This window comes from Ochotona princeps, chromosome 19 (assembly GCF_030435755.1).
Source record: "Ochotona princeps isolate mOchPri1 chromosome 19, mOchPri1.hap1, whole genome shotgun sequence".
Classification (NCBI taxonomy): Eukaryota; Metazoa; Chordata; class Mammalia; order Lagomorpha; family Ochotonidae; genus Ochotona; species Ochotona princeps.
The window spans coordinates 24,521,766-24,545,473 of NC_080850.1; the positions used below are offsets into that span (position 1 = coordinate 24,521,766).

At 38.2% G+C, this 23,708-nt stretch overlaps 1 protein-coding gene across 2 annotated transcripts in view; it reads left to right on the plus strand.

Annotated features, from left to right (window-relative positions):
- HTR4 (5-hydroxytryptamine receptor 4) overlaps positions 1 to 23,708 on the plus strand; it is a 138,214-nt gene that overhangs the window by 69,809 nt on the left and 44,697 nt on the right. For both annotated transcript variants that reach the window (XM_058677695.1, XM_058677696.1), the window contains exons 5-6: positions 17,012 to 17,137; positions 18,288 to 18,488. In XM_058677695.1, the coding sequence (XP_058533678.1) occupies positions 17,012 to 17,137; positions 18,288 to 18,488 (327 nt within the window). The remainder of the gene's footprint in view (positions 1 to 17,011; positions 17,138 to 18,287; positions 18,489 to 23,708) is intronic.

Here is a 23,708-nt window from a genome sequence, read left to right on the forward strand (position 1 = left end):
AGTTCAAGTTCACTTGAGAGTCTTTCATTGCAAGCATATACCAAACATAGAGTCCAGCATCTTATTGTCCAGATAAGTTCAACAGCTTCTTGGGGAGACCATCTCTGGTCTGAAGGTAGAGCCGGTAGAGTGTCATCCTGATCAATTGAAAGCCCCAACATAACATCAGCAACAATTTATAATGTTATGAAATTAGTGGACAGAGTATTGGGTAACCAATATGTTAAAAAATACAAGTTCTTAACCACATAAGGTTGAGATAATATTACATTTTACAGGTACTATTTTTCATATTGACATCATCCTCTATTTGTTGTATAGTGTGCAAAGATTTTCTCCAATATTGTTGGTTTCCTGTATTTATCAATTTATTTGAAAGGTAGAATTACACAGCAAGGGAGAAATGGAGGTCTCCTATAGCTGGTTCATGTCCCAGATGACTGCAACAGCTAGATCTGTGCCATACCAAAATCAGGAGCCAGGAACTCCATCCTAGTCTTCCATATTGGTGGCAGAGGTCCAGTTACATGGGCAGCCGTTTGCTTTCACAGATGTGTTAACAGAAATTGGATTGGAAGCAGAGTAACCAGGACTCAAACCAGCAACTTGGTATGGTTTGCCAATGTCAGAAATGGCAATTTAACGGGCTGTGTCAAAAAGCAAGCCCTGGGAAAAGCTTTTGAAATTGGCTTTGGCTTTGATTTTTTGTTTTGGATGTAACACCAAAAACTAAGCAACAAAAAAATTTATAAATGGAGCTTCATTTAAGCTATGTGTTTTTGCACAGTAAAGGAAATAATCAACAGAGTGAAAAAGCAAACTATAGAATGGGAGACAGTGTTTGAAAGCCATGTATCTGGTAATGGGTTAGTTTCCAAAATACTTAAGCAACTCCTACAGCTGGGAAGGAAACAGGTAAAGCATAAAACCAAAAAATAAAAATTAGCTTTATTTAAAAAGGGGGAAAGGACCTTATTAAACAGGCATTTCCCTGAAGATGAGGTGCCCAGTATCACTAATTAACAAAGATGTGTAAATCAAAGCCATAATGAAAACCATCTGTATAATGTATATTATAGCATATGTATATATATATCAGATATAATAGCTAGTAAGATGACTGAAATAATAATAACCAAGTATTGTTGGTGTTTTACACAGCTTATAAGAATGTAAAATGATGTAGCTACTATGGAAGATACTATGAAAAAAAACTAGAATTGCCATATCATCCAGAAATTACACTTCTGGATACACATTCTAAAATAAATATTTTTACAGATATGTCTGCACTGCCATATTCATCGAACATTATTCACATTTGCTGTAATGAGGAAATAAATGTCCCTCAACAGATGAGTGGATAAAGAAAATATGATATAAATATGTAATGGATTACTCATTTCTTAAAAATGGCAACATGGACTAACCTGGATAGCAATACAATAAATGAAATTATTCTGTCACAAAGTGAAAAATACTGCAGGATTCCTGTTACATGAGACATCTGAAATATTCAGTGGCATAGAAGCAGGCAATAGAATGGTGGTTACTAAGGACTGAAGAGAAGGATTATGTGGGAGTTTTTCAGTGGGCATAAAGTTAATTATACGAAATCAGAAAACAAGAATGTTATAGAGATCTGCTGTGGAAAATTGAGCTTGCAGTTAACAATAGAATTCAGTGTACTTACACATTTGTTAGGAGGATAAATCTCAATAGAAAAGAAAACGAAGAGCCTTTTGGAAGAGATGGATGTATTTATTGCCTGTTCATAGTGAAGGTAACAAATACAAATGTCAAAATGTTTCTACATTTACTAAACTGAATGCATTAATTATAAGTATTATTTTTATATACACCTATAAAATTAAGTGGGGAGAGGAGTCTGGGAAGATGAAATCATGAAAACAGAGCCATACCTGTGCTTAGTTGGTACTTGGGAGCTTTTATTGTTTCATTCTGTCCAGCCTGTTTTCCTCTGTAGTGAGCATTGTTGGCTCCACGTTATAGCTGAGACTCATGAAGTCAGAGTGTCTTGCTGTGAATGGTGACATTCACATATATCCCAAGATTTCCTGCTTTATAGAGAATAATCACACACTTTTTTAGGTTCTGCTGATTTTGCATATATAATTAAAGTCCCAAATCAGCTGAAATAGGGATTATACAGGTGGCCTGGCCCAATCAAGTGAGTCTTTCAACTCAATCTAGATGTGAAATACAGAAGTGAGGTTCAAACCATTAGAGGGATTGTATATGAGGAAAAAATCCTCTCCTAGCTTTGAAGATAGAAGGGACCATGTGGCAGGAAATATGGCAGCCTCTAGGAGCTGAGAGTAGCAAATGGGTGGCCCTGTCTTTTTTACAAGTATTATTTTATTTTTACTGGAAAGGCAGATTTATAGAGAGAAGACGAGTTAAAGAAAAAAAGATCTTCCATCCAGTGGTTCATTCCCCAAATTCTGCAATGGTGGTAGCTGAGCTCATCCAAAGCTAAGAGCCAGGAACAAGAGCTTCTGCTGGATCTCTTACATGAGTGCAGAGTCCCAGGGATTTGGTCCATTCTTTGTTGCTTTCCTAGGACATGGTAGAAAGCTGGATCAGAACTGGAGCAGTTGAGATATGTACTGACACCCATATGGGATGCCAGCACTTGCAGGTAGAGGAATAGGCTGTTGAGGCACCTTGCCAACCCCAAGACCATGCCTTACAAGTCCAAGAAACTCAATTCTGTCAATAACCATATGAGCTAAAGATGAAGTCAGCAGTGAGTCCTGGCTATAGTTCTTAAGCTTTGAACAGAGAACCCAACCACCATGCCTGGACTTCTGACTTAAAGAACAAAATTGTGAGATAAGGAAAGGGCGTTGTGTTAAAATACTAACTCAGGGCAATTGTGCTATTCATAAAATGTTACTACAATTACCTTGCATTCTATAGCTGGCCCATGGCAGAGCTAGGACTTGAACTCAGATCTAGATGTCTCCAAAACCTTTGTTCAGAATCTCTCTTACACTGGTGAATTATGCTCGTTCTAAATATTGTATTGAGTCAGAAATAGGCTCAGATATTTAAAATTGGTAAGTATAAGTATAAAGTGCACATAGATGATGTCATGAATTTGGAATAGTGCCTGAGAACTAGAGGAGAAAATTGCACATTTTATGTGAAATGCAACACAAAATATTATTAGGAAAAATGTGAAAAATGAAGATTGGCCAAGCCTCTTGGCTTAATTTAAAGAGAAAATGGTAACACATAAACACTTACGTGTATTTCTCTGATTGTCAAACTAGCTTGGGGACTGACAACTATGAAAGAAAATGATGCCTAGAACTTGGACAAGTAGAATTTTGTGTACAGGAATTGGAAGACTGAACATTGCTGCAGGTCCCATAGGGTTCTAAGGTTGACTGATTTCTTAAGTTTAGCACAATTAACAGAGATTCATACAGTAACATTAAGATTCCCGTGTGGAAGAATACATACACCAAACCATGAATTGGGTTTCTATAAGGATGCCATGTTAAGGGTCTTTTCCATATGGCATAACTAGAAAGAAAAAGAGTATTTATTAAGAGGTCACTATATGACAACCACTTTGTGCATTTTACATGAATTTCCTCATCTTAAGAAATCCTAATGGGTAGACATTGCGATGATGTCTGTTCTAAAAATGAGAAACCTGATTTTGAGAAAGCTCCAATAACATGCCATTGGTAGCAAACAGATATTAGCTGTGGAAATGGAATCCAGACAGTTTGTCTCCAAGGGATCTACTTTTGGCTGCAGATGCCTTCTGCCTACAAATCAGATCATTAAGTACTAGGGAAAGGTAGTGTTGTTAAGGGGAGTTATATTTTATATGGGCAAAACCCAAATGCTTTATGTAAGTTATGTGTTGTATTATCATAAGTTAAAGAAAGAGATACACTAACTCAAAAATGTTATATATACATTGAATGTAAAAAACTAAGAACAATAGTAGGTAACTCTGAAGTGTTCCTGGGTCAAGGTACAGTTTAGGTTTATATGAAATGTTTGAATTGTTTTTCTAGAGTATTTACAATATGTTATGAAGTACATAAGACAAACAGGATGGTTTATTATAGAGTGGAACACATGACTATCTTGTGGTTTAGGAAATAAGGTACAATTAATGGTGTATTCTTCTTGTTGACATACTCTTTCTCCACTTCTCAGATATAATTGTCTCCTGGGATTTATATTTTGTCAATCCCAGATAGTTTCAAGTGTACATTAAGTACATGTTTCTAGATTATATTTTTCATATATTTAACCTTGCATATTTAAGGTACTATATATTATTCTAGAATAATATTCCATACTATTTGACAATGTGTAAAATAAAATGAGTTCAGTGGTTGAAAGAAATTTGAGTTAATACAGAATGTCAAGGATAAGTAGTTTCTCTGAGTACAAGTGCCATCCATGACAGAAACCATGACCTTCAAGCCCAACAGTCCATCACTACACCTGATGGGGAAGCTGTGATGTCAACTTTGAAAATTATGAAGTCTTTTTTTGAGCTTGTACCTATTCAAAGAGCAATAGAGATCCCACTCCTTAAGTAATGAGTAAATGAAAATAATCTTTTTTGAATTTGAGATTATATGAAAAATATCAGTTATAATAATACTTCTGACCTCTCTGAATTATGTGGTTTAGACAGAAGTAGTCAGAAAAAATTTTAAACTAAAAACTGAATTTAGATGTTAAATTTTAAAATATATCATCTCTGGTATGTGCCTTCATGTTACTGTCTTTAAAGCATATCTTCCCTTTTCTTGGGGTTTTCCAACATTTTATTTATTGCTCATTGGATTGACTGGCTGAGAGTGGTTTGGGTGAAGAGTGATTCATATTGTTGCCCAAATATATGCTGTCATATCTGTAACTGAACAGGGAGGCTTGGTAATTTCTGTTTTTGTTTGTTTTAAGATGTATTACAGAATTACACAAAAAGCCAGAAAGGGAGAGATCTTTCACCTACTGGTTCATTTCCCAAATGACTGCAATGACACTTTTCCTGGCCAATGTCTTGCAACGTTTCCCTGATGTTTTCCTCTAGTAGTTAGATGGTTTCAGGTTTTAAGATTTACAGAAAGAAGAGACACAGAAAATACCTGCATGTGTTGGTTCACTTCCCAGATAGATGCAACAGCCAGAGCTGAACTGGTCTTAAACCAGGTGCCAGGAATATCTTCTAGATCTCCCACGGGGGTTCAGGGTCCCAAAGACTTGGGCCATCCTCTGCTGCATTCCCAGGCCATAAGCAGGGAGCTGGATGGGAATGGAGCAGCTGGGCTATTAACCGGTGGAATTAAGTTTCAATATCTGTGCATAGTTTTTTTTCATGGCATGCATTTACCTTGAATTTTTTGAAAACTGCTTGTATTCCAGATGATATATGTTACCTCTTACATTGTCTTTATAAGTTATTATTAATACATCATAGAGATTAAGAGCTTAGGTTCTTGAGTTCAGAAAACCTATGTTCAAATGCTGAATTTGCTATTTACTGACTCTAGTTTTGGGCATGTCAGTTCAAGTTTCTGAACATCAGCTCCTAAATGTATAAATTGGATACAGTATTAATACCCTTCTCCATAGACATCTTATGGCAATAAAAACGAGTAAATGCATGGAAAACTCAGCACTGTTCCTAATATATAGTAGCACTCAGAAAATGATAAATTCTTGTCATTTGTAATAGTATGGATGGAAGTAAAGGTCATTATGTGAAGTGAAATATGCCAGACTTAGAGAAGTATCACATTATCCCACTCATGGGTGGATTCTAGAACAGTTTATCTTATAGAAGTTAACAGTTTATTAATGTTTACTGTAGACTGGAGAGAAAGGGAACTGTTGGGGGAAAGATTATTTAATGGATACTAAGTTACAGTTAGATGAGAGCAATTAGTTCTAGTTTTGTTTTGCTCAATAGGGTGGCTAAAGATGGTAATAATATGCTGTACATCTAGAAAGTAGGAAGAAAGGATTTTGAGTGTTTTCAATATCAGTAAATATTAAATGCTTGAGGAGATAGGAATGTTTACCCTGGTTGGACAATATAGCATACACATGTATTGGAACACCACATGATATCCCATAAATGTATACAATTTCTGTATTTAAGTTAATCATTTAAAAATTAAAAATTTAAATGAGAATATTCTTTATTAGATTATTATTATTAAAGCAGAGAAACCGAAGTAGCGTGGAGGATTGGAAAGCTGCCATGGTCAACCCTAAGAGATACCTTATTACATTATATTGCATTACAGTCTGCAGCCTACCATTTGTTCTCAAGCTACCACAGAATTAATTTTTCTATTTCAGCACCTTCTAGAACTAAAAATATTTCTACCCCATAAATTATTCTAAGAAAGAACAATGCACACATTCATATACTGTCATTAACATATCAGAATGCCACAAATTTGATTTGCAAATATTGTCAGATGAGCTAGTCACAAGATAATGAAAAACAACTTTTTGTGGCAGATGTGTATTGCAGCTGTTAAAACCTCTTTGGACTGTGAGAAAAGCTTGGAGCTGGGAGCAGATTTTTTTCTAATTTTCTTGGTAGGAAAGTAGTGCACTGCCTTTGCCACTGCTGTCATCTTTGTAATCCTTAACATTCACTGAGATTTTTTAGCTGCATCTGTCCAAGGATTGTTCAAGCTGGACTCTTTAATAAAGAGATTCATCTGCGACCTGATGCTTAAGGAACAAAACCAACTAAGCTTTTGTGTCATTATACTTTTCTACACCTGTGATTCCCAGTCAACTCAGATCAACTACTGCCATTTTTTATGCGTGTATGTTGTATTATCCCCTTATGTTATGGAAATTAATTCCGTCGGTATTATAACCTACTGATACACATTTAACATTTATCAGCATAACACTTTACAGTGGATACAAAACAAGATTTGAAAAGAAGCAGTCTATCATAGAATAATTTACATTTCATGATATAAATTCTCATATGTGGTAGAAACCATGATAAAACAGTTAAATAAAAATAAAATGTTTAAAAAACAGTTAAATGTGTGTACATGAATGTTAAATTTTATGAGTATAGCAACTGTCAGCAGGGCATAAAATATATGTGACATGCTGGCAACTCCAGTACCAGGAGTGATTCTAAGTTGTATAGTTAGCATCATGAATACGATATAATATATAGTCAATATGTAATAAAAATAATGATCAAAATAAACCACATTATTACTTTAATTTAGTATATATAAATTGCCATGTGGAATTAATTAGATTTATTTGTGATATGAGTAAAATTCTATGTTAGATAATTTTAAACAGCATTTTACTTATACCAGTTCTGTTAGATCACTCTAAAATCATGAACAGTGTAGTATATTTTTCTTAAAAGTAGTTCTCCCACATAATAGACTGTGTCACTTCTTAAATGCATTTAGTGCTTTCCCGTAACGAACATAATTTCATATCCCCCAAGTATCTCAAATAGTCTCAAGGGACTTCCACTAAGAATAATGTGTATTTGCATTGTGTGTTTGTGTATTTATAAGGAAAATTTTTTTATTAATTATTTTACATTATGTGACAGTTTCATAGGCTTTGGGAATCCCCCTCCCCCTCCCCTCCCCCCTGGTGGATTCCTCCACCTTGATGCAGCATTACAGTTCAAATTCAATCAAGATTCTTTCCTTGCAAACATATACCAAGCATGGAGTCCAGCTACTTATTGTCCAGATGGGTTGAACAGTTTCTTGGGGAGACCATTTCTGGTCCGAAGTTAGAGCTGGTAGAATATCATCCCAGTCAATTAAGAGTCCCAATATAACATCAACAGCAATTTGCAACATTATGGAATTGACATGGTTTTGAGTAACCAGTATGTTAAAAAAACAAAAAACAAGTTCTTAACCACAACCTCTGATTAGCTCATTAACATTTCAATTTTAGTTTATATATAGGACCGGCTGCTATATACCTTAAAATGGCTATAAGGTACCATTCAGCTGTCTCGTGTCTATTTCATTTTAGTATTTAGCCATTTGTTGTGTTGAAGTATAATTTTGCTGATCTTGGCAGATTTTAGGATAATCTAAACTGGCTTGTAACTCTAACAAGATATTTGTTGACAATTGTGGATTGGCTCATGCCTCGCTGGGTGGAACACAAAGATTAGTCACTCCTCACCATGGTGTTGAGGATTTTCCTGCACACCCCCCCCCCAAAAAAAGGAAAATATTTTTAAATTACTAATGCTGTCCTAAACAGAAAAACAGTGTTGTTGTCTTGTCCCATCTATTCCAGACAGGTCATAAGGCCAATCCGGTATGTAATTTCCAATGGTAACCTTTTTAGAATAATTTGTGACTACTGAATTGAGCATAAGACCTAAAACCCTAGCACATCTTCTAGTCTCCTCTTGATCTGACCCTTGCTGAGCTCATCTGACACAGTGTCTCTATCATTCTCTGCACTCTAGTGTTTTTGGTCTTCTAGCTGCTGGAGTAATTCATGATGAAATAATTAAATGAGATGCTTGGCTCCTGGCTAACTCTGCCAGAATTACATAGTTTTCCACTTCGTGGGAATATTCGGAGGAGTGAATGATTATTACTCTCAGTTAAATGAACTCTTATTCATATAACCTTTTATACATCTCTGTTTCTCTATGTTACCTTCTTATTAGACCAAACATATCTACTTCAGATACATAAGAGTAGTGGTCACCAGATGTTTTTAATGAAGGGTCAGAGGTAAATGGTTTCAGCTTAATAGGCCTATATGGCTTATGCCTATATGACTGCCTTAATTACTCAACTTTGCCGTTGTAGTATGAAAATAGGCATAAAAATATGTAAATGATTGAATGTGGCTATATCTTAATGAAATTTTACTCACAAAATCAGACAGTGGGCTGGATTTGGCCCAGTGATCATCACCTGGCTATTCTTGTAGTAGAATAACATGAAGCAATTTTTTTCTTTTCCTTAGGTATAGGGTTTTATTTTATTTTTTTCCACACTGTTTGAGTTACAGGTCAGAAGAAAAACTGTAGTGTTTTGCAACAGAAAGCCAAGATCCTGCCAAAATATGCAGAGTTGAATCAAGCAGCAATTGGGCTCAGTGTAGGGGGCTTGTTGCAACAGGCTAGGGAGTAGGCTGTTAGCAAAGTATGGGAAATTACACTTTCCTTTGAATGCTTATCCCTGGAGTGGACAATTGACCATGGTGGAGAAATTGCAAGTAATCCACCCTTTTCCCCTAGCACTAGATTTCTCACAATCACAGGAATAATTTTGAGAAAATAATCAGCCAAATATTGAAAACATGCCAGGTATTTTATTCCAAAGGAGGATGTTTATGTACCCAATGGGCATGTTCCTGAACGCTAGAGCAAAGAAATGCTTGCAAAATAAGCTGGAGACCCAATGCCATAACCACATGTAAACGAAAGAGAAAAAATCCTGTATCTGTAACTGTTTGCTCAGTTTCCATTTTTAAAGAATAATTTTCCCTAAAATGAGAGCCATGTCTGAAGTACAAGTTACTGGCACTGTTATTTAACATTTCTTCCGAAGAAAAATAGAATCCCTGGTAGCACACTGTGCAGGGTTGTAACTCTTCCCACACGTAAATGTCACCATGTCACATCTGGTCTGGCTTGGTTTTATACTCAGGCATGGTCTCAGAGAGTACTGTCTTTAATCCTGAAGACTTTGTAGCTTTTCACTCCATTATACCATTATATTCTGCCCAGATCTTTGGGTTTCAGAGCTTTTCCTATGCCATGTATGTGTGATTTCTGAAGTTCTCAAAAACTCTATTGAGAACTTACCACAAAAATTTTACTCCATATGTTTTCAGTTAAAAAATATCTAGCCTTCATCAGCTGTGCACCAACCACCCCCTACATTCCCACCCTTATCTATAGGGTCTTCAAAATAAACCAGAAAAAATTGTATTAGAAGTACTAAAAACTCCATTTTATAAAATTGCCATCTCCTAGGACTCATTCCTTTTGCTCCCTGTTATTTTTATAGTCAACCTGTTTTCACAAGGCGTATTAGGATGGCACCCTCAGCATTTTGGATCTAGACAAAAAACAAAACTTTAGCAGATCTTTGTATGTATAAAGAACACACACACACGCACACATATAGATCATTCAGTTCTGAATTAGCACTGGACTTGTATCAAGATGTTTGGATTTAAATCCCAAATCCACTGCTTGATCTCCACTAGTATAAGCCTCTTACCCACTTGAGTGCCTGTCGCCTCTTCTGCAGAAGGATCACAATGATGTTAGATCACATGGCCCTTATAAAGATTAAATGATCCAACATGAAAGTTCTACCCAGTGGATTGTTGATCAGATAGTAATTACTTAATAAATTAATGTCAGAATTTGCACTGGAAGTTCCAAATTGAAGGCAAATGAATATGATTTGAAGTAGAGCAAAGAGAGTTAAGATTAAGGCTATATCTTAGGAATTTCTTGGTCAGTAGTTTTCAATGTTTAGTCTCCATGCCAACAGCATCAGCATTACTTGAGAACTTGTTAGAAGAACAAAAGTAAGATCCTGAATTAGAATCTGAAGGGGAGCGCAGAAACCTGTGTTTTATTATTTATTTTATGTATTTATTTGAGAAGAAAATAGAGACACAGAGACAGATGGGCAATGAATATAGAAGGATAATTGTCATCCACTAGTTTATAACTCAAATTACTGCAATCAGTGGGGCCAGATCAAAGAGAAGAAACATAAATTCAATCCACATCTTTCACATGGGTGGCAGGAGCTCAACTACTTGATCCATGACTGCTGTCTTCCAGGTGTATAAAGCACAAAACCACCAGCCTGAGTCTGGACTCTCATCCATGGGATGTGGCATCTTAAACACCAGATCAAATGCCTTCTCTGCAACGTGTGCTTTACACAGCTGATTATAATGTTTGTTCATGATTCTCAAGCTGTACTGTTAGATGCTTCTTATTGTAGGATAATTTTATATGAGTTATTTTATCTAATCCTACCAAAAATAATTTGCAGCGATTTAATTTAAAAATTAGGGCACCTGAAAACTCACTGAAAGATCCCAAAGGAGCATATGTGAAATGATAACAAATATTCTTTTTCTAGAAGAAATTTCTACCTACTTTGAAAATACAAGATTACTAATAAGTATAACATCTAGAATATATTTATGGAACTAAATGAAGACCGCACACATCAGAATGATTAAAGATGTTTATTGGATTTATTATATCAAGAGGGTGAGCCATTATCCCTTGTATTTATCAAAGACTTGAAGACAAGAAGAGGAATAAAGAATTTTACAGATAGAAACAAGAAGGCTTTAAAAATGCTGTAATTGGAATTTTTGACCTGAGGAAGCAGGCAGTGACTAAATAAGAAGTGGGCATTTTATATAATTCATTTGGCAAGTATATTTGACTTTCTGTACTTGGTGTTAAGTTGGAAGCAGGTAGGTGGGGAAAAATAGAGAAGCTGATAGTCATTGAACAAGTCTCCATCCTTTTGGGGTGATTGCTATGGAAACTGTCAGTATTTTATTGTTACATATGTTATAGCCATTGTCTGTTTGTTTTAGGGTGCTTCAAAATGTTCATGAAGGAGCTGGCATTGTGGCACAGATGTGCTAAGCTGCTTCCCAGGATGCTGGCATCCCACATTATGGTACTAGTTTGTGTTCTGGCCACTCTGCTTCAGAAACAGTTCCATACTAATGCACCTAGGAAGGCAGCAGCCATTGACCCAAGACCTTGAGTTCTTGCCATCTGTGTGAGAGACCTGGATGAAGTGTGGCTCTTGGCTTTGAGCTGGCCCAGCTCCAGGTATTGTAAGCACTTGGGTCTCAACCAACAAATGGAAAAGCTCGCTCTCTCTTCTCTCTAGTCTGTCACTTTGCCAATCTAATAAATGAATAAATAAATATTTTATAGATTTTTTTATTTTTTATTTGAAAGGCAGATTTTATAGAGAAGGGAAGAAAAAGAGAGAGAGACCAACCAACCTTCCATCCACTGATTTACTCCTGAAATGACCACAATGGTCAGAGCTGAGCCAATCAGCTAAAAGAGCACTGGCACATGCTGCGAAGTGTTCAGTCAACCAACCTTACACCAGTGCACAGTACAAATGATACAGTCAACTGTAGTGGCATGGAACACAGATACCCAGTTTAAACACCATGCACTTTAAACTATCCAATCAGCATCCCACCTAGTAACAAACACAGAACCAGGCAAACAGGTCCTTCCAATTCTATTTACAGAAAACGCGATGGATCAGTCAGCTTACTGCCTGAATTGTCAAAGAAAAGCAAGATCTCTTCCTAGAATGAGATAAGCACTCTCACTCTTCTTTCAGGACATTCCAAGAGCCCAAGATTATGGCACATGTTATGAATATATCTCAGAAATGTTTCAGAAGACCTAGCCTGTCTGGGCTATCACACTATAACAGTCAGAAGGGGGAGTCCAAGAGAGGAAAAGCCCAGAAAACTCAAGTGATTTTTTTTTTTAATGACACAGTTTAATAGGTACTGGTATTTCCCTTCCCCTTCCCCAAGATCCCTCCTCTTCCTACTGTTCTCACCCAATGGGTGTCTTTCATGGATTTTTACAAGTCATTGTGCTGCCACTCACGTGTCTGCCAACAACGTAGATTATCAGCCATTTCACTGTGAGTCCATCCTGTACCCATGTATGGGGACATACTTCTCTCTGTTTCCGCCTATGAACATACTGATTTCCATTACACTTCCATTATGCATCTCCTTAGGTACAGTTCACCATGGTAAGAAGAAACTTTGAACCTTCATCCCCATGAAGTTGACGAACATGTAACAAAGGTATCAGTGCAATGTTAGGGTAGTAAAAGGAGTGTGCAACATCTTCCTGTAGAAATAAATGCCAACATGTATCCCCTGTGGCACCAGTTGTCCTTCAGTCGTTCGATATGTTCTTAGTTTCTCTGCTAGTTCCTCCTCCTCCTGAACTGCTTGTGTCATCCTGAAATTCAACATGCTGGACCTCTTCTATCACATCCCTCCCCAAGATTGTAAAAGCAGTTGGGCTGTCTTCCACTGTTTTTCAGGTCATATGCAGGGAGCTGGATTGGAAATGGAGCAGCTGGGACATGAAACAGTGCCTTTTTGGAGTGTAGTCGCCACAGGTGGAGGCTGAGCCTACTACACCATGGTGCTGGCCTCAGAGTTTACTTGTTTATTCTTATATTTCCACTCCTCCCCATTTCACTATGCTACTTACATTTCTTCTGTGTCTTCTCATGTATTTTCCAATACACCATAAATTTCTCATCAGAGTTCAACAAGTACCTCAGTATCTGGCTCCTAGCAGTTGACTGTATTCCTGGAGGGTGTTTAAATCAAGGGCTTTTACAAGGATTTCACAGACATGGTCCCTAATTTATTGTAATTATTACTGGACTTAATCGATAATCATGCCCAATTTTAAAAGCTCATTCTATGGTAAAATATTTTTTTGTCACTCACAATTTCAAGTGTAGCTACTTCTAGCTCCTAATTGGCATGCTACAAGTGAACCATAGCATTGAACTTGGAACTCTCTCATCCTGAACTTCCCACATTAAGTATACGTGTTCTGGAGGCTGAGATATTCATTTATATACTTTGAATCTGTTTTATTCTCCCACAGCATTAATGGCAGTATGAAGGAGGTATTTATGTGGGTGAGAGTGGTTGACAAAGTCCTTGTTCTAACGGTATATTTCAAATCATAGACTGTAGAAAATAAAAGGACCTAAGACAAGATGGCCTTTCCCAGTACAAGAGACCGTAATAAATGGTCATCCATGTGGGTTTTTTTATTGTAATAAATTATAAACAACATAAAATTTACCCTTAATACTTAATATAGCTTTTTTCTAATTACAGTTCAGTGATGTTAAGAACATATATAATGGACTATAACCATTACCATTCTACTTTCCCAGAACTTTTGCATCATCCCAAGTAGAAGCCTCAGTGCCTTTGTAGTTGTTTTTATTAATTTGAGAAGCACAGTTTTGTGTGTATATGAAGACAGGAGCCAGGAGCTTCTTTGATGTCTCCCACATGGATGCAGGGGCACAAAGACTTGGGCCATCTTCCACTGCTTTTCCAGGTGCATTGGCAGGGAGCTGGATGGAGCAACTGGGACTCCAAACAGTGCTCATAGAGGAGTCGCCATCACAGGCTGCAGCTCTATGTGCTGTGTCACAACTCTATACCACAACCCCCAGAAACTCCAGTAGTTTAAAAACAATAACTCACCTTTACCCTTCACTTTCAGTCTCTGAGAACTGTTACTCTTTGTTTTCCTGTCAAGTTGCTTATTCTCAGAGCCTTGTGTAAGTGGGCTCTATGCTTTTGGCTCCCATTTATTTCACTTAGTGTAGTGTTTTCAAAATTAATGCTGCAGCATATATTCAGAAAATAATTTACTTTTTGTGACACAATAACATTTTCTGGTTTGCATATACTAAGTTCTATGCATTTATTTATCTGATAATAGGTATTCCTGTTGTTTCTACTTTTGGGTTATTATGAATAATGCTTCTAACAGTATTGGCATGCAAATAGCTTTGCTGTCTGTTCTTTTGGGTGTTTACTTAGTATTGAATTGCCAGATTATTTGATCATTCTATTTTTAATGTTTTGAGAATTCACCAAACTATTCTCACTGCATCATTTTACAATCCTACCAGCACTATAAAGCTTTCACAATTTCCCCATATTCTCACCAACATTTGTGACACTCTTTTTCATTTTGCTATGCCTTTTATAACAGACACTGGAAAGGAAGTGAGTAATATCTTATGAGCATTTATTGAGTGTTAAATCTTGCCTTCCTCTAGCACTGCTTCTCAACCTTGATTTCACATGAGAATCACTTAGGGGCTTTTAAAACTTTGAGCATTCAGGCTACAATTCAGGTTGATTAAGTAAACATCTCTGAGTGTAGAACCTCAGCGTCAACATTTTAAGGTTGCTCAAGTGATTGCCATATGCAACTAGGCATGGGGACTTATCATTGCATTCTCTTTGAAAACCCGTGCTGAATAGCCAGGACTTGCTAGGCAACAGGCATTCGGGACCAGTAATAGTTTTTTTTTCCCGCAAAGATTTATTTATTGGGGCTGTTGCTGAGGCTTAGCAGATATAACCACTGACTGGGGTGCTGGCATTCGCCAATGGGCACCAGTTGGAGTCCTGGCCACTCTACTTGCTATCCAGCTTCCTGCTAATGAACCTGAGAAAGCAGCAGAGGATGGCTGAAGTGTTTAGGCCTCTATATCCATGTAGGAGACCTGGAGGTCTCAGCAGGCTCCTGGCTTTGGCCTAGTCCAGCCCTGGTCTTTGCAGCTCTTTGGGGAGTGAACCAGAGGACAGAAGACCTCTCTCTTTCTCTCTCTCTGCCTCTTCTCTCCCCTACAATTCTACCTTTCAGGGAAAATAAAATTATCTTAAAAAAAAGAGGGGATGGTAAGTGGGGAGAGACACACAGAGAAGAAAAAGAGAGAGAGAAAAATCGAGACCTTTGATCTGTTTGTTCACTCTCCAAATGGCTACAACAGCTAGGTCTGGATCAAGCTAAAGCCAGGAGCCAAGAACTCCATCCAAGTCTCCCACATATGTGTCAGTGGCACAAGTAGTTGAGCAGTTTTCTGCTGCCTATCCAGGCATGTTAAGTAGGCAGCAGGATCTAAAGCAGTGAAGCTGGAACATGAGCCAGTGTTCCGATACAGAATGCTAGTGCTGCAGGTGTTGCTTAGTGTGATGCACCGCAGTACTGGCCCTAAGTCACTTTCTTGTTTTGCTGTCAGAAGAGTTAAAAAACAAAACAAAACAAACAAGCAAACAAAAACACTGAGGGCTCACAGGAAAAGCAGCAGCTCTCTAAGCCAGTCACAAACATGTTTCAGCAACTCAGTTACCCTTCGAGTCTCCATTTCTTTTTTCCATTCTTGAAATGTGAGGTTTCAGTATGGAGTATGGAGTTTTAGGATCGTTTGAAACTTCATCAACATGGACATTTTTTGGTACCCTTAAAAAAAAAAAACCTTTCGAACTAGCTTCTGAATAATCTACAGAGATCATACTTTCATTGATAGGGGCCACCCACTTTGAGTGAAGTAGAAGGTAATGTTTTCATTGAGAAGATGATGTTTGTAGAGTCCAATCATGTGCCAACACTAACAGAAACATATAAGTTAAACTGAAAAGAAGACATAGTTTGGGCACCAAGAGAAGGTTGCTAGTAACAGTGAAAGGATTTCTTGAACATGTTGGTAGCTACTGTCACAGAATCAAAGTAAATAGTTTGGGTGAACTGATGGGAAACAGCCTTGACATCATGTCCTTCTCTCCCTTGAGGCAATCTACATATAAACAGCAGCTCCTGCGTGACCTGAAATAGGGTAAGGAAAATAGGATGAGCCTTTTTTGTGTTCATGCAGACAGTTTCAAGTTACAATTTTTTTATTTAGCATTATGTCTTCTTCACCCAGTAAATATGAATGACACATTGAATACACACTGGTGAATAAAACAGTGGGGGTCACTGTCTTGTTGAGCTTACAAACTATCTGATAGGCTAGGTGTGCAAACCAGAGATCAACCAACCACATTTCTGAATACAAGCTGAGTTAAGGGTTGGAAGGAAGGTCACAAGTTCTCAGAGAATAATTGTGCAACCTCAGCCAAGTTAACTTACCTACCTGAATTTCAGCATCCTCTTCATATAGCAGGTAACCACAATAGCATACCAAGTGGTAGGCACATTCCCTGACATACATTAGTACACAATAAATGTATGTTGCGCCTGCTAATTGTGATTACCTTCCTAAGGTCAACAAGGAAAGGATGAATTCTAGTTTTCCTATATGTCCTACATTTTTTCAAGGCTTTGTATTTGTGTGTTCATGTCTTTCAGTTCCAAGGAGGGTTTCGGATCAGTGGAGAAGGTTGTGCTGCTCACATTTCTCTCAGCTGTTATCCTGATGGCCATCCTGGGAAATCTGCTGGTGATGGTGGCTGTGTGCAGGGACAGACAGCTCAGGTGAGGGAACCTCTCTGGCAAACATGACTGGAGTTTGCACTGTCCCTGGAGACATGGATATAAGCATTTCTATTATAATTACAAAGGAACAGCTGGGATAGCTTTTAAATCAAATAGAAAAGAGAAAAAGGAATACTATAACTGTGAGACAACCAGCGTTCAAGTCTTTCAATGTATTTCTATGCTGCGGTTTTTTGTAGGTTTTTTTTTCCTATGTCATGTTTGTAGTTTATCAGTGGTTCTGAGAAAGGGTGGTTGACTAATGACCAATCTAGGAATTATACCTGGATCTTTTCTTTTTGTTTTATCAGTCTCAACCATGGCTGCAGTTAGAATCACCTAAACACGTCTTCAAAGTACTACTGTCTGTATCGGCATGTTTCATGCGCTATGGACGTAGTTACACCAAAAAAAGTATTCATTGTTGAAGTTCAAAGTTAACTGGGCATCTTGTACTTTGGCAGTTGTTAAAGATAGGAGGAGGGTTCAACATTCAGGGTTCTTGAGCTAATTGATTTGGATTGGTGCCTGCATATCAACACTTAATAAAATCTGGGTGATCTAGCACACAGCCTAGATTAGAAGCCACTGGGCTATTAAAGGCTTAAAAGATGCAGTTTCTCTCTAAGCAAGACATGTGTTAACGCAGTGATGAGGTAAATAAAATGTGAAGGTACAATTCTGACATTGTCACAATTATGAGGCCCCTTTGTCAGTGTAAATATGTCAAGTGACATTTGAGGTGAATTGTGAGGGTGGGAGGATTCTTGGAGAAGACTCTGTCATGAGGAGGCTGAGTGGGAGGAGGCCAGCCAGTAGTTTGAGGAGAGAACAGCTGTGTAAGATCTGAAGGAGAGAGCACAACAGACAGGGCCCTCAGATTGGGTCAGGGTTACCAGAGGGGAGGGCATCCTGTTTGGTGGAAGGTGGGCCTCAGAAGCCAGCAAAGACTGGACATGTAGTGTCTTCTCAGCCATGTTACAGAAGGGGAAGCAGTCTCACCACCTCACTAAACATGCCATTTTTCTGCTCCCTTTCTCCCATCTTTCCTTTTTTCCATACTTTCCTTTTCCTCCATTGTCTCTTTTCTCCCTGACATCGTCTCTTTGTCCCTTCTCCTGACTCCTCCCTTTTGCCTTTTTCTTCACAGGAAGATAAAAACCAATTATTTCATTGTATCTCTTGCCTTTGCGGATCTGCTGGTTTCAGTGCTGGTGATGCCCTTTGGTGCCATTGAGCTGGTTCAAGACATCTGGATTTATGGGGAAATGTTCTGTCTGGTCCGGACATCCTTAGATGTCCTGCTCACAACAGCATCGATTTTTCATCTGTGCTGCATTTCTCTGGATAGGTAAGGACAGACGATGTGCACAGTGTGGTGCTCCTTGCTGGAGACAGTGACCTGATGGATATTGGGCTAAGTCTTTCTTCCTTAATTCATTACCTAGTATGAATCTCAGAGAAGTAAATTTGGGGTTATTCTGTTGCTCAGTCAGTTCCCAGCTTCCGCAGAGGGACTCTTTGTAGTCAGGGGCTCCCTAAGGCGTAGCAGATACAGAGACTGGTCAGATCCAGAACCTGCCTGCAAGGAGTTTACAGTTTAGCTAGTGATAGCTATCAGTGACCCTGTTTATGCAGTGCTCTCAATCATATAGTGATGGCATGAGCAAACTTATGAGGGAGCTGAGTGCTAGGAATTAATACATCTGCTCAGTGGATTGCAGGGGTGACTCATAATGGTAGTGCCTTCATGTTTGACCATGCTTTTTCTGAAAAACTATACCTATGTAGTTTTAAAAATGCATGATTAGATGCATGCTTGCAAAGTGAAGATTGCCTCTCAGAAAGTTAAAGCAATAGTAAAATCCCCCGTAGTTGTCATTGGACCCAGGTCTGTCATTTCCTTCCTGTTGCATATTTTTTTCTTTCTGTTCATGTATGACTTCAGGACCTAGCGATTTGCATCTTTGCTTCTTTTATGTGAGGTAGATATTTTTCTTTTGTATCAACACTTCTCATTCTCCAATTTCTGATCATTTATATTAAATCACAAAGGCTGAATGTAATTTGAAAATCAAATGACTCTAGAACATATACTTCTGTCAGTACAGTCATATTAAGAGTGGTTTCACAAAAGAAAGCGTGGGGTGAACATTATCAGAATTATCAGGGACGTCCTCTTACTGCCTCATTAGTAATCCAGCAGACCCAAATTTTCCCCAAGTCTTGAAATAAATTGTTGTTGTTGTTTTTGTCATTGAGGACTAGAACAAATAGGTGATTAGAGTCAGAAATCATAGGGGTGTGTGTGTGTGTGATTTTAACCATTACAAACTAAAGTCATGGTCTCTGTAGAGGCTTACATGGGTAAGGACCTTAGTGACTAAAACCAGCTAAGGCAACACCAGATTGATTTCTTATCTTGTGATACACATACTTTTTAGTTGGAATGGCAGATGTATGACCTGCTCTGCTTAAACTGCTCTGCCAGGAACATACAGTTGAATGTGCTTAAGCTGCATGCATACAAATAATGATCCTATCACTAGAGATTATAAGGATAATATAAAATAGAACTATTGGCTAGAAGCCAGAACTGTTACCTATCACGGTTTGAAATTTGAGGGTTTTTCAAGTTTATTTGCAACAATATGATTTCAGTAATTAAAGAGTTTAAGACAGTCAACATACACTACATGAAAGCTCATATTGTGGAGAACAAAGTGAATTGAAGTAGAAAATATATTGAAAGTCTGCAGGATAACATGTGTGATCATCACAGAAAAAAGGAATTAGACTAAAAGTGCTATGGAAATATGGAAGAGACACTATTGAGGAGCTAGAGCAGCTGGAGGTGCCCTTCAGGTTTGAGCAAAATCTAGGGGAAGAAAATGCCCCAGGTAGGGAATAAAAAATGAGCAAAAGTTTAGAACTACCCATCTGGTGTGGAAAGCTTACTATGGGAAGTGCTAAGAGAAGGCCTGAAACTTCCTTGAGAAGCCTAAACCTCACAGTTCCAAATTTCCAACTTTGCCTGAGTAGGCATGCATTGTCAGGAGACAGTATGGATTGATCGGTCATTCAGCACCATCTGCTTTAGAACCAAAGAGCTGGGCCCAGTACGGTAGCCTAGTGGCCAAAGTCCTCACCTTGCATGTGCTGGGATCTCATGTACATGCTGGGTCATGTCCTGGATGCTCCACTTCCCATCCAGCTCCCTGCTTGTGGCCTGAGAAAGCAGTTGAGGATGGCCCAAAACCTTGGGGCCCTGCACCTGCTGGGAGACTCAAAAGAGGCTCCTGACTCTTGGCTTCGGATCAGCTCATCTCCAGCCATTGCAGCCACTTGGAGAGTAAAACAGCAGAGGGAAGATCTTTCTCTCTGACTCTTCTTCCCTCTGTAAATCTGCCTTTCCAATAAAAATAAATAAATCTTACCAAAAAAAAAAAAAAAAAAGAAAGAAAAACTGCAGAGCTCTAGGTTCAAATCCCAGATCGGCCAATTTTTACTTCTGTTAATGGCAATGATACTAAGCCTTTCTGAATCTCGGTTTTCTTCAACAACAACAACAAAAATAAAAAATAGAGGAGATAGCATATATTCTATAGGATTGCAGTTAGGAATAAATTGCATAAGGCACAGCATTGGCCCAGCACTAAACATAAGTGAAAACTGTTGTTATTTTTAGTTTCTTATAATTAACTTTGTGACTCATGATCTTTCTTACCAAACTTGGGCCTCCTCAGCGAATGGCCCACATTGTAATTCTTAATGTGGTTTATTTATGCTCTACATTTAAGTAATGACAAGTCCTGCTAATTTTCTTTCTTCAAAAGTTGCTGTTTTATTTTACATCTCTGTCATCCCAGTTCAAACCTTCAACATTATATTATCTCTTGCATAAATCACTGCCACAGCCTTCTAATTGCTCTCACCAAATTATTTTATACCACTGTAATTCACCTGTCACTCATAAGTTCAAATAGCTGTCTTTTAAGCAGAAAGTTCTGATCTTACTGCTCTTTGTTTTAAACCACTCAGTGGCTGTGCATTGCACTGAGGAGCATGATGGAATTTCTTTCCATCATTTTCTTCCTGTCTTTGTCCCCCATTTCACTCATGTCTTCTGCCAGGCTCATTTCTAGGCTCTAGCTGCAGTTCTCTTTTTCCAGTTATTTGTGCCCACCCATCTCAGGGTGTTATTTCCACCCTCTGCCCCTCACCTGTGTGCCTTTTCAATTTTCCCTCAGCTCTTTTTCCCTTGCTGAAATCCTTTCCAATTCCACCAGAGTCATTCTTCTTTTCAGTGCAGTTGTGATTAAAATAATTTCTGTAATTTCTTCCTAAACTTCTCTCATTCCCTTAATGCGAAAAAATTCACAGTTCTGAATAAGGAAACTCCTCCCTCAAGGAACTTGAATTTTCCTGGGGAGATTGATGTTTAACTAGTGATTGACTGCATTAATGAAGATTTAGATATCAGGCAAATAATTATTGGACAATCATCAAATCTTCATGATGTCAGCAGTTCTGTTGCTTTCTCTGATAGGAGACATCAAAAACTTCATTACTGTAAATAAGATTAAATCAGATGATCCTGTTTGGTTTCATTGTTTTTACACTAGCCTGGGAAACTTGCCAGTTGCCTCTCGAGTATTCCCACTCTCAACAGTGATACTTTATCCCACAGGAACGTTGTAGGACAGTGAATGAGCCTGGAATCATATGGGCTTGTTTATTACTTAGTCTGTTTTTATTGTGTAGGGTTGGGCTAAGCTGGCCCAAAGCACAGTGTCTCAGTGAAGTATAGTGTCATAGCTAACCTTGCAATTCCTGAATAGTTGTACATCTTCCTCCCCAAAGGTCTCCTGAGATAATGCCAGTGGGCCACCACCTTTGAAACAAGAACATCTCTTTAATTCCTAATGTCCAGATGGCATACTCTTCCATCAAAGGAAAATGTAGAACTCCTTTAGTATTGTGAAACATGTATCATCAGTCCACTGTGATTCTCAGTGCTTTGGGGATTGAATCATGTTAATCAAAGCTAATTGCCTCATTAACAGTAATTTCCAAAGTATTGATTAAAATAAATTCATCACGTAGTATGGGTATTGGGAATAGTAGATTAATTTTTTGAAATTTGTTATTCTGTGGTAAGGTGAAACCAACCAGAGTAGACTTAATAGAATACTGATCTTTAATGTGGAAAATAATGCTACCATTAAAAATCATGATAAGGCTTGACATAGTAGCCTAGTGGCTAAGGTCCTCACCTTGCACATGCTGGGATCCCATATGGGCACCAGTTCTAATCCTGGCAGCCCTGCTTCCCATCTTGCTCCCCACAGATGGCCTGGGAAAGCAGTTGAGGAGAGCCCAAAGCCTTGGAACTCTGCACCCATGTGGGAGACCCAGAAGAGGCCTGTGGCTCTTGGCTTTGGATCAGCACAGCTCCAGCTGTTGCGACTGCTTGGGGAATAAGTCAACAGATGGAAGATCATCCTTTCTGTCTCTCTTCCTCTCAGCATATCTGACTTTACAATAAAAATCAATAACTCTTAAAAATATCATGATAAATAGTTGTATATGTTGTCCTAGAAAAAAAATCACTGAAGTATGAAAAAAAGTTTGTTTCAAACTCTAATGTTTAGTGTAATTCCAGATATATGTAGACATATGTTATATAATCATCTGAGTTGGAGGGAGAGGAAGGAGAGAGAAAACACAAATGATTTATTTTCACCAAATCATTATCCATTGATAATATGGGAGCCAGAAGGACATGATGCCAGTTCTTAGATAGTTTGGCTTGAGGAAGGATTCATTTTTCATTCATTTCTGAATGATCTGTTTTGAATTTTAATTTTCCCTTTGGTAGGAGCTAATCTTCGGAAGTTTGGCCACAATAGCTTTTTAGCTGGAAGCATTCCTTAGATCGCAATGTTCTGAGTTCAGTGCTGGAGGTCCCCTCCTAGATTAGAGCAAGGTGAGGGGGCTAGAAATCTGGTTGGTATGTTCCCTCTGCTTCTTCACAGGTCACTCTGCATTCTCTCTGCAACAGAGATTTTGTCATCTCAACAGACTTTTTAAAAATGTTTATTTATTGACTTATTTGAAAGGCAGAGAGAGAGGGAGAAACACGCGCGCGCGCGCACACACACACACACACACACACACACACACACACACCAGAGAGAGAGATATCCTCCATCTAATGATTTGCTCCCCACATACCAAGTGCCTGCAAGAGTGGGGCTGGGCTAAGCAGAAATCAGAATTGTAGAGCCAGCTTAAAGTCTCACATGTCAATGACAGGGACTCAAGTACTTGGGCTGTTATCTGCTGCCTTCTCAGGAGCACTAGCAGAAAGATGGATTGAACCAGACATTCTCATATGAGAGACAGACATCCAAAATGATGGATTAACCCACTGTGCCACAGGACCTGCCTCTTAACTTGCTGTTACTCTTAAGAAAATTATTTATTTGTAAGGTAGAATTATAGAGAAGAGAGAGACAGACAGAGACAGAGACATAGATGACCCTTTTCTCCCTGGGTTATTCTGCAA